Source organism: Ochlerotatus camptorhynchus, unplaced genomic scaffold (genome assembly GCF_037179485.1).
Source record: "Ochlerotatus camptorhynchus isolate MF236.1 unplaced genomic scaffold, CSIRO-AGI_Acam_v1.1 ptg000159l, whole genome shotgun sequence".
In the NCBI taxonomy this organism is placed as follows: domain Eukaryota; kingdom Metazoa; phylum Arthropoda; class Insecta; order Diptera; family Culicidae; genus Ochlerotatus; species Ochlerotatus camptorhynchus.
Window position 1 is genome coordinate 458183 of NW_027040649.1, and position 12068 is coordinate 470250.

The 12068-nt window shown below is 39.5% G+C and overlaps 1 protein-coding gene across 7 annotated transcripts in view; it reads right to left on the reverse strand.

Annotated features, from left to right (window-relative positions):
* Positions 1–12068, reverse strand: part of cno (canoe) — a 360255-nt gene that overhangs the window by 39902 nt on the left and 308285 nt on the right. For 5 of the 7 annotated variants that reach the window (XM_065222197.1, XM_065222199.1, XM_065222196.1 and 2 more), the window contains 4 exons: positions 4821–5027; positions 4290–4755; positions 3702–4226; positions 3269–3638 (listed from right to left, as the gene is read on the reverse strand). In XM_065222197.1, the coding sequence (XP_065078269.1) occupies positions 3269–3638; positions 3702–4226; positions 4290–4755; positions 4821–5027 (1568 nt within the window). The remainder of the gene's footprint in view (positions 1–3268; positions 3639–3701; positions 4227–4289; positions 4756–4820; positions 5028–12068) is intronic. The other 2 variants (XM_065222198.1, XM_065222201.1) reach the window with 1 other exon arrangement.

The following is a 12068-nucleotide window of genomic DNA, read 5'->3' on the forward strand; positions in this document are numbered from 1 at the left end:
GAAACAGCAGAAACTCCTGGAGCAACCTTTAGAACTCCTAAGAATGTGATTAAAACAACGGTAAATGCAGAATCTTTGAGAACAATCAGAATTTGAAGAATTCTCAATACTCCGGAAATTTCAGCATTCCAGAACACGAAACTATTCAAACACAAGAAACTCCTGGAGCAACCGTTAGAACTCCGGAGAATGTAAAAAAAACACGGTAAATCCAGAAACATTGAGAACTTTCAGAGCTCTCGTAACTCCAGAAACCTCCAACACTCCAGAAAAAGGAAATTTTGAAACAACATAAACATCTGGAGCAACGTTTAGAACTCCGGAACTTAAAACTAAGGTAAATCCAGAAACTTTGAGAACATACTCCAGAAATTTCCAGCATTCCAGAAAAAGGAACTTCCGAACAACAACAAAAACAGCGGGAGCATTCTTTAGAACCCCGTGGAATGTAAAAAAAAAAACTACGGTAAATCCAGAAACATTGAGAACTTTCAGACTTTGAAGAATTCGCGAAACTCCAGAAACCTCCAGCACTCCAGAATAAGGAACTTTTGAAACAGCAGAACCACCTGGAGCAACCTTTAGAACTCCGGAGAATGTAAAAAAATGATAGATCATGAAACATTGAGAACTTTCAGAATTTGAAGAATTCTTGATACTTCGGAAACTTCCAGCACTCCAGAAAATGGATATTTTGAAACAGCATAAACTTCTGGAGCAATCTTTGGAAATCCGGAGAATGTAAAAAAAAAATCTACTGTAAATCCAGAAACTTTGAGAAAATCCAAAATTTGAAAAATTCTCGATACTCCGGAAACTTTCAGCATTCCAGAACACGAAACTATTAAATCACAAGAAACTTCTGGAGCAACCTTTAGAACTCCGGAGAATGTAAAAACAACACGGTAAATCCAGAAACTTTGGGATCTTTCAAAATTTGAAGAGTTCTCGATACTTTGGAAACTTCCAGCACTCCAGAAAGAGAAAATTTTGAAACAGCATAAACTTCTGGAGCATCCTTTAGAAATCCGGAGAATGTTAAAAAAATACTGTAAATCCAAAATCTTTGAGAACTTTCAGAATTTTAAGAATTCTCGATACTCCGGAAACTTACAGCACTTCAGAATAAGGAACTTTTGAAACAGCAATAACTCCTGGAGCAACCTTCCGAACTCCGAGCAATGTAAAAGTAACTACGGTAGATTCAGAAACTTTGAGAATTTTCAGAACTTGAAGAATTCTGGATACTCGGCAAACTTCCAGTACTCCAGAATAAGGTGCTTTTGAAATAGCAGAAACTCCTGGAACAACGTTTAGAGTTTCGAAGAATTTATAAAAAAATAATACGGTACATCCAGGAACTTTGACAACTTTCAGAATTTGAAGAATTCTCGATACTCCGGAAATTTCCAGTACTCCAGAAAAAGGAACTTCAGAACAACAACAAAATCCGGAGCAATCTTTAGAACTCCATGGAAAGTAAAAAAAAAAAAAAAAAACTATGGTAAATCCAGGAACTTTGAGAACCTTCAGAATTCTCGATACTCCGGAAACTTCCAGCACTTCAGAATAAGGAACTTGTGAAACAACAGAATCTCCTGGAGCTGCTGTCGCAAAACTATCGAATTTCGGGGAGTTGTAGATTCTGATCGTTCTAGAAATACTGAGATTTTTGAGAATTTCGCGTATGATGAATGTTCTCTAAGTGCCAGGGTTTTTCAGAGTTCTTATTTTTTTGTTTACTCCTAGGAGTTCCGGAACAACTCGTAGCTCCGGGAGTTTTTGAAGTTTAAAGCTAGAGTTCTTCCAGTTCCAGATGATCCAAAAGCTCCTGCACTATCGACGTTCCGGAATTTCCTGGAGTGTCGAAAATTCTCTTCGTTTTCTACCGTTCTTGGTATTCCGAGGATCGGGAAATTGACCTGCCGGCGTTTCCGGAATTTGGAAAAATCCAACCAAACCCGAAAGAAGGGCAGAAGTAAAGCAATCAACGATTCATCACCACAATGAAGATGCATCACAAATGAAGAACGACACTAAATCCAGGATACGAGGATGGGGGTATATTGTTGCAAGGATCAAGATCAATTCTGTGAGCCCATCTGTGCATCTAGATGCAGAAAGCACCTAACCGCTATAATATCACATACACACAGAAAGCCACATTCTTGCAAGGCGCGTCATGTGGCAAACGGTGTCTCTAGAAGACCGGAACGAAAAACCAAACTTCATCTTTCCATAATCACTATATAAGAACAACATCAATGTAAGAAACTGCCATCCTACCCTCTCTTCGTCCTCGTCGTCATCGATGAACGGGATGTCGTCCAGATTCACATCGGCCACGAACGACATGTTGGACTCGGTCGACGGTGCGTCCACCTTCAGTTCAAACACCGGCACGTCCATCGTCAGATCCGGCGTTTCCGGTTCCGGTGTTTCATCGATCTTGATCATCTCCCGGCTGCTGTTGTGGCTGCTACCTCTGGAGTCGTAGTCCTCCACGTAGATCGACGGAGGCGTATCGTACCGCAGCACGGGTTTCATTACACTTCCGCCACCCAACAGAATGGTGGAAGACGATGCAGTCCCCATCTGCGGTGCACCGTTCATCCTCCCGATGCTTCCTAGGCTATTGCTTCTGGTTCGATAGTTAAAACTATTCAGACTAACGGTCGACCGACAGTCCCGGTAGCGCGGATCGAAGTGAATCTGCTGCAACTGATCGTTGGACAGGATATCGTCGTTCGACAGCGACAGGCTGTACCGCCGCGGTTGGCTAATGTCCGGATTGGACATTCTCCGGTACGCATCGTGGTAGGAAAGGTACGGGGTAGAGGTGGTGTGTTTTATCACTGGCGATAGCGGCTGCCGGAGGGATCCCCTTCGGGACATGGAACTGTGCGAGCTACTGTGAAAGTTCAGACTTTCGTGGGACCGACCAAAGTGGTACCGCTGGTTTCCGTCGTTGTCGTACACGTTGCAATTGAATTCGTTTTCTGTTATTTTTTTTATTAAATCCAGGATTAAATTCGTGCAAAGCATATGCATTCAAGCGATTAGGTAATGAGTAGTGTAAGTTACCGGTTTTCACCATTACAGGGATCAATATGCCACCGGGTGCGGTGTAACAAGCAGCATGGGAATGATTTAGCAAATGTCATCTGGTTAGTATTTAATAGCTACTGTTTCTGGCGAATAAAATGGAATCCTCCACCGCGTTTCATTCATTTGCATAATTGTAGAGGGAACAGTAGTGGGTACTTACCGCGCTGAATGACGGGGCTTGGCTGCTGCAGCAGTGTAGCCAAACCATGATAGATGGCACCTTGTTTCGCGACCTTTAGCGTTACGACGGGCCCGGTTCGGACCAGATGGTCCGCTGCCCTTTCCTGGGTGATTCCGATCAGACTTTGCCCATCCACTTCGAGCAGCTGATCGCCGGCTTGCAATCGACCGTCGAGATCCGCTGCTCCACCCGTGACGACCGATTTGATGTAGATTCCCAGTCGCTCCTGGCCGGCTCCCTTGGCGGCCACAATCGATAGGCCCATTCCGTTGGCATTTTTGTGCAATTTGATGATTTGGATCTCCGGCTGCGGAAGCTTGCTTGACATGACACTGGGCGAGCGACCCTGCTGCAATTCGGTATAATTAACTTCAATTTTCACGTCCAAAACAAGCACGCAAACTATACTTACATTAAACTGATGCATATACACCGTCCACAGTCCGATGCTAGTGGGTTGCGATGCCAACCGGCACATGTTTGCCATCTGGAAGGGACTGAGAAAGTCAACCAGCCCGGCGGGAATGCCTCGAACCACGTCACAACTGAACCCATCGTCGGGTAGTAGCAGAGCCAGCGGCAGTTCCGGTGACTCCTCTAACCGTATTTCACGCCCATCCGCTCGACTCAGCTCGTCGGCAACGGATTCGGCCATCCGTACGGCTGTATCGATCAAATTTCGCGGGATGGTTTCCTGCGACAGCAAAGCCGCCATCTGGAGCGAATTCAACCGGAAACAGGAGCACGCTAATTGCTGCACTTCGGTGATCGACGTTTTCGGTGCCTGCAGAAACTGGGCGCATTGGTTGATTTTGGCCAAATGGCAGTCGGCTGCCAGTTCCAAACCCTGCTTCTCGGCCCACAGTTCCAGCAGGGAGAGACGTTCGCTCAATGCTTTGCCCCAGGCACTGGTGCACATGTGTGATGTCGTGACAAACTGTGAATAAAGTGATACATTATTTAGCACCGACCGGCAACAGGTGACCGACCACACACGTACCTTGTTGAAGCAGACCACGTTGATGTAGTGGAACAATTGCGAGAACAGCTGTATCGTTAGGGCAGCGTTTACACGACACCGCCGCAGCAGTGCCATGGCCGATCCCAACACCGATAGGACCAGCCCGGCGGCGGAATCGTGGTCGATGTTTTCCGACAGAAACTGGTTCAGCGTTTGCGATAGTTCGACGTGAAAAATTGACACCAGGTTGCGGAATGCGGTTTGCACGCTTTCGGCCAGCACTTCCTGCGCCTGGACGCTGAAAGCCGAAATGTGCCGGTCCGATTTGAGGAAATGCAAAAACTCCGAACTGTTGGCCATCCAAAAGGACAGGATTTTGGCATCGGTGTACTGCTCCTGAACGACGTTCTGGATCAGGTTGGCAACGTGATGAAGGAATACTGTTAACTTGTGGGCACGCTCGGTTGGCTGCAGGTCGGGACGGTAGTGGGTGGAGGCGCGGTACCTAAGGAATGCAAACAATGAAAAAAGGTCTAGTTTTGAGGACTACTTAGGGGTTTGGATACGTACCTCGCGCACAGGTAGAGTGTGTACACTGGAGCTAGCTTAAAATTAGGTGAATTGACATCGAGTTCGCTGATGACGGCCTGCAGGAACGCTTCCTGGTGCTGTTCGGGGAATTCGAGCACAGCCGGGAGGATTGGCTCCTGGCCGCCCGGTTCGCTCGAGATAGACGCTGCCGTGTGCGACGGTTGCAGCTTGGGGAATGTGCTGGTCCTGATTTGTTTGTTTTGGGGTCGGCAGCAGATAACGGATGGAAGAGATGTAAAGTGAATGATAAGGAATTAACTAGCGTAAACATACATTGGGTTTGTTAACCTAATATATTATCCAGGCTCAATTGCTGTAGAAGAATTAAATTACGATTTGGGAATAAGTTAATTAGCTTTGACTAAATGAGATGGAAACTGTTAACGCAGTGGTGTGCTTCATTCTTTTCAAACCAATGGAGGCGCGTGGTTGAAAACTAAGAGACGACGGGGTACGTTCACAAAGCGCATCGCGTAGGTGTACCAGTTATGTATATACGTTCGTAGTATCAAAGAAGAATACTAAGATGAAACAGTCGGAAGAAAAACTCTATATTTTAGTGTCCTCTTTCACGGTCCCTTTCATCCAATGAATACCCCCCGTATGCAAGGTAATTTTGTGGTATTGATAAAACGGAAGAGATGAAATTTTGCGCTCTCTTTTATCAAAACAATCATACCAAAATCAGAGATGTCCCTTTTTATCTACTCGATTAACAACTAATCGATTATTTTTTGTTCGCTGTGCTGTCATTTTTCCACCAATGAGAGTGCAGTACATGTTTGAAACGATGGGTGATGATCCTCTGGAGGAGTTAATGCTTATATCGGCATGATATAACCGATTGCAAATATTTTACTTTTCGGTTCGTTAATCGATTATTCGAATGAAAATCGGCCATCACTAGATGAATGTGAAACGTCATTTCAAATATAAGGACCGTACATAAATAATGATACAATTTGAAAGGGACCGGGACTAATCACAAATTACGTCCCCACGGTAACTGAAATAAACACGAGTGCTCACCGGTTGGTATTATGGTGTGTTCCAACTAATACAAGGCATACAGATACGTGTATTTCATCTGTCAAAAATAAGCAATTAAGGTACCCGAGCAAAGTCGGATATCAAAATGATATCAAATTGTGTTTTTGAAATCATGATGATAACATGTTTTGATATGTATTTATTTAAATGAGCATTGGCGTAGCTAGAAAATTTATCTGGAGAGGGCCGAAGGGGGGCCTACTGCACTTTTTTAATTTTGCAAACTACGGGTTATTAAAAACTCACACACATTGCGTCCAAGGCAACTTATTAGTGGGTACATTTTTTTTCTGTCACCAATAATATGACATTGAGGCTTACAATTATTTTAATGGTGAAACAATAAATTTGATTATATTTATTCCATAACAACGATTGGGACCTTTGAACAAGCAATGATCGTTTGTTCATGTTTTTTTGTAATAAAATCACAGTTTGAATCTTGTAAATGTAAGCATCTCAAACTTAAGAAAATACTCTGGGTAAGGTAATTTCATGAATTTTGTAACTAGATTTTTTTATTGAGCAGTCAAATCTCAGACATAGGAACCAAAATTGTTTGAATTTTATAATTTTATGAAATTCTGGCTGTTTCAAGGTAAGGTGCACACAGAATAAAATTTAATGCATTTAGGACGTAGGAAAATGTTCAAGATGCACAATTTTTCGACGTAGGACTACGCCGGTGATTTCTATGTGGGGTACACTTTGTGAAAACTGAAAATGGAACATGTAACGAAATTATGAAAGATTTTGAATGTTAATAACTCAGCTGCTCCTGGACCAATTTCAATAATGTTATCACCAATCGATCAGAAATATAATATAGATAATTCTACGCATCGATAGCAATGCTGTTGATTTTTAACAAGAAATTATTTAAAAAAATGAGAAATGTCGAAAATTGTTAAAAAGCGTAGAAATAACTAACAAATCCACTAATTACGTACATACATATGCTGCAGATGCACAATCCTTAACATTGTTAATGTTAAAATAAAAATAGTTTTGTGATCCCAAACCCATATATTTTCAAGATTTTGTTACTAATTAAAAAGGATATTCGAAAAGAAAGAAATTTATACATATTAGGTATATGCAGAAATTGGAATTTCTGCCCGGAATTTAGCTGTTGGAGTGAAATTTGTGACAATATAGCTATAACACCAAGGCACGGGTCTTCCCTATAGAGAATGTACAAATATGGCCATAAAATCAAGATTCATCATTCAAGATTCCATCTCATTCCATTAGCTGGAAAACTTTTGAATACTTCCTGATCAACCTACAACCTACCAAATATCCAATTAACTTTACTAATATCTTGGACTATATGGAGATCTTTCGAATATTTCCTGATGTCTAGGAAGGATGATTGAAAGAATATCCTGTTACTTATGCAACGTTTCCTGAACATCTACAAAACTTAAGTATTACAAAATTTCCTAAACTTCTACTAAGTTCCTTGAATTTATTCCACATTCCATATTTTTATTCCATTTCTTTAAATTCTACAAAGATCTCTGAACATCTTTGCAATTCTGGAAAGACACCTAAGACATCTACAAATATTATTGAACACCTAAAAAGTTCCTTGAATTTAGCGAAATTCCCAAAACTTCCAAGAAGTTCATGGGGCTTTTTTTTTAGTAAGATCTCTGAAAAACTGCAACGAAGTTGAGGCGCAGATCCCTGAAGTTCTTAGAAGTTTATTGAACTATTTTTAGATTTTTTAAAAAATTCCCTGAACTTTTTCAAAATTCCTTACACTTATATGAAGTTTTACGCAGCTCCTCAAAATGCTACGAAATTCGAAAATCTTCTACAAAGTTTGCTGTTGAATTTCAACAACTATTCCAAGTCCATGAGGCTAAAAAACTGAAATTATGTAGAGGTTCTCGAACAACAATGAGCTTCCCTAAAATAAAATAATGTTCCTTTAACTTCTACGAAGCTCCTCAAATTTAAATGAATTCTCTACTTCTACGCAGTTTTCAGAACTTTTCCAAGTTCCTTTTTTCTACGAGTTTTTCTGAAGGTCTATGAATTTCCCAGAATATCCACCAAGTTTACTTAATTTCTATGATCTTCCCTGAACTTCTATTTGAAGTTTTACGAAGTTTCCACAAGTTAAAGAAAAATTCCTGGGCTCATGGCCAATTTGTAGAGCCTGAAGACGTTTTATTGCCATCGATTTTGTATAATATAATTTCTCAAAATTGTTTCTTATAATCCAGAACATAACAAAAGTAATCAACATAAAGGACTTTAAAAAATCTTCGTTGGTGGTCCAATTTTATTAATCACTGTTAAATAGTAGCATTGAACTTAACAAGTATGAAAAAATACCGCACTTCCACGAGGAATCACTGGGATGTTGGATAAGAGAGTTGGGTTTGCAGCAGGGTTCGTTTTGGTAAACGATAAGCTGAATTGATGTCTTAACGATCATATAACGCGAAGAAGCATGGGACTAAACCCACGGTCTTCTGCTCAGTAAACAAAAACGTTTGCCACTAGGCAGACGAGCACCTTTTTAATCACCGAGTTGCTGTTATTACCATGTAGTCATATTAACAAATAAAACGATTGACAAATCTTGAATGTGAATCGGCCTGACATTAGACTCATGATGTTCTGCTCAGTAAGCAAAAACGGTTGCTCTAAGGCCACCGAGCCCCTCATATCACATAATACCGTTGCTCAAATTTGTGTATCCATTCAAACCCGGAACCAACGACAACAACGAGTTTCGCAAAATACACGATACACAAGCGATTTTACCATAAATCTCTTTGATATGTAATGACCTGGGACCGCGTTATTCTGCTCAGTAAGCAGGCCACTGTAACCGACGATATTTCAAATCCGAAAACTAAAAACTACGAAAAAGTACTTAGGCCTTCATTAAGTTCCACTTCCACGCGACGTTCAATGACAGGGTCCTATCCAGGATTACATCTGAAAAATCCAAATCTGGCCAACGCCCACCTAAACCTGTTCTAATCCACCTGAAGTGACTAACGAATGGAAGACCTTGACTACCCAGCCATGCAATAGTCTCATTCCGTGCCTTATGGCAACTTGATGATTCTGTGAAATTTGTGTATAGAAAGTAGAAAAAGCGAACAAAGGACAATGTTGAGGATGGTACGAATCGGGTAGAACAGCTCCTTTACCAAGCTCATCCGTTAATGAGGGATGGTGATGGGTGTTTCCCCTGCCACCACTGCCAAAAGGGCTGATCACCGATTTGCTCATGTACCTCCAATGTGCGGAAACAGTTCTATCGATTGTTTCACACTCAAGTCGCCATCTGACGTAAACAACTACCGGATTCGTACCTTCCTCAATATTGTCCTTGCTCGCTTTCTACTATGTATATACAATTTCACACTGCCGCACTATAACGGAGCTATCAACTCTATAATTTAATCTCCTCATCTATCGTATAAAATCTGCACTTCAAGTCTGATATTTGACGTTAAGTATCTTCGACTATGTAAATCGTTAAATTCACACATGAAGTAATAACACATGATTAGTTAAAGTAGATTAATTTCGATTTTTTATTGATTCTTCTAGGAACTCACTGAAGGGCTTCTTGCATAAATCTATTTTAAATACATTTGAATTTTCGTTAGAAATTTATGCTTAGAATAATCTTGGACTTCTCCCCTGCATTCACTTGGAAATTCAATTCGTATTCTCCTTAGAATTCCCATAGTATTTTCTCAGAATTCTCAAAACAAAAATCCATCACAGAATAACTTTGAAACTCTTCTCAGAATTCCTTTGAGATTGAACCCTCAAAATTCGATTCCATTGGAATTCTTCTCGGAATTTATTTCGAACTCTTTAGAATTCTCTTGAAAGTTTTTTTCAGAAATCCCACCAGAATTCTTTTAGAAATATCCGCAGATACCATCTTTGGAGTTCACGGGATTTTCATCAGAGCTCCCTTTAGCAAAATTTCAGAACTAATTTTGAATTCTTATTAAAAGTGGACCTAGAATCCTCATTCAATCATCATAGAGTTCTTCTCAGAACTCTCGTTAAAATGTTCTCTCAATTATATTGGAATTGTGTCGGAGCTGCATTTTGTGTCTCTAATAATTTAAACAATAATCAAAAACGACGCTCGTATGCGTTAAGCCAAGTTTACCTATATAGGTAAACCTGGCTTAAGATTTAAGCGGAGATGAAGAATTCGGACCTCAGAGCACTTAATTTTACATGAGACTTTCGTAGTCTGTACTTTGGTATTTTTCTCTGATATATCTTAGTGTCATCCCTAGAATCCTTTAAAATTCTCTTAAAATTTACTTTGAATTTTTTTTAAGTTCTAAAAATCCTTGAAAGACTTTTGAAAATCTATCACAGACAAATACCTTTGGAAAGTTTCCAAGGATAACAATTTATCTTCTGGGAAAGGAGGTATATTTTCCCCGATTTTTAATCGAAATTGAAGGCATTTCCAAATAGTTTTCCTGGTGTTTTAAAATTTTGCGGTTCACTGGTCACCCTGGTAAAAATTTTCAATTTTTAACAGATATGTATATTTTGTTAAAACTACTGTAGACTTTCTTAGTGCCAAGTAGGTACTCAATTTAAATATTTTGTTGATATTATTAAATTTCACTCTATTTTAGTAGTGAAAAAGTGACTTTAGTGACTTTTTGGTGAAAAAAGTGACTTTTTAGTGACTGGCTTCAAAATAGTGACCAAGTCACTAAAAAGTGACCTGCTACCAGCCCTGCTATGACCACTTGTCGATCAAAAAATCAGCCAACTTGATTCGCTTTTCATCGCAAACTGAGCGGCAGATTTAAAATATTGATGCAGAAAGATAAAATTTAAGATTTTACGCATTACAATTGTGAATATACCACGGTGGTGGAAAGCGAATCAAATCAATCGATTGTTCAATTCAAAAATTGATCGAGAATTATGATTTTTGTATTGTTGATATGAATCTGCCTGCGAATTGAATTTAAAATTCGACCTAACATTGGTTTCGTCATGTTTGATTGTGTGTGTGTGTGTGTGTGTGTGTGTGTGTGTGTGTGTGTGTGTGTGTGTGTGTGTGTGTGTGTGTGTGTGTGTGTGTGTGTGTGTGTGTGTGTGTCATCCTCTACCCCTCACCCAGCTGGGAGCGTTGGACAAATAGAACTGTAAATAATTTGATCAAATCTAATGCTTCGTAAGGACAAGGATGTACTAATGTCCACAACAGGTACAGCAACATTACATAGACACCCTTATTCGCACTATGTATTGAGCGATTAATAATATGATTATACTTCAGTCAACACTATCTATCTCAATATTGAAGGGACCATATCGTGCTATGGAGGTAAATTTTGGAAAATTTAAAAATTTATATGAAAAAGGGGTCGAGACCCGAGCAGAGACTGAAAGAAAAATGAACACAAAATTTGATATTTTAATATAAGCATTCTTGATAACATGTTCCGGAGGCCGGAGGGTTCGATTCCCAGTCCGGTCGAGGGAATCTTTCGGGTTGGAAATTTTCTCGACTTCCCTGGGCATAGAGTATAATTGTGCTTGCCACACAATATACAAATTCATGCATTGGTATTGGCATCGAAAGCTCTCAATTAATAACTGTGGAAGTGCATTTAGAACACTAAGTTGAGAGCACGCAATAAGTTAATATGCGCTAAGCAATAAGCTTGAAATGCGAACAAGAAGAAGAATGATAACATGTTCCCGAGCAAAGTCGGATATCAAAATACTATCGAAATGATATCTAATTTTTGAAATCATGTTGATAACATATTTTGTTAGGCTATTTTTTAAATTTCGGTTGAATTCATACTTTGATATTATTTAGGTATTTCTAAAAAATATAATTAAAAACAAAATTTGATATTTTATAAAAAGAGCATCCACATTCATCGCTGAAATCTACATTTATTTTTATTTTTTCTTAAAATATGTTCGATGCGAAGGAATTGATCATTCATAATAATATACGAGTCATCGTAGACTAATGTTTTACATGATTCGTGTGTCCTATTCCCATATTGAATATAATTCCACTCGAAACTCTAAATTTAAAAACTTTACATTGTCTATTTCTATGCTATTCGATCTAATAAACTTCAGTCGTTTGTCATATTTTAACTTTTGTTATTTGTCTATAATGCAGGG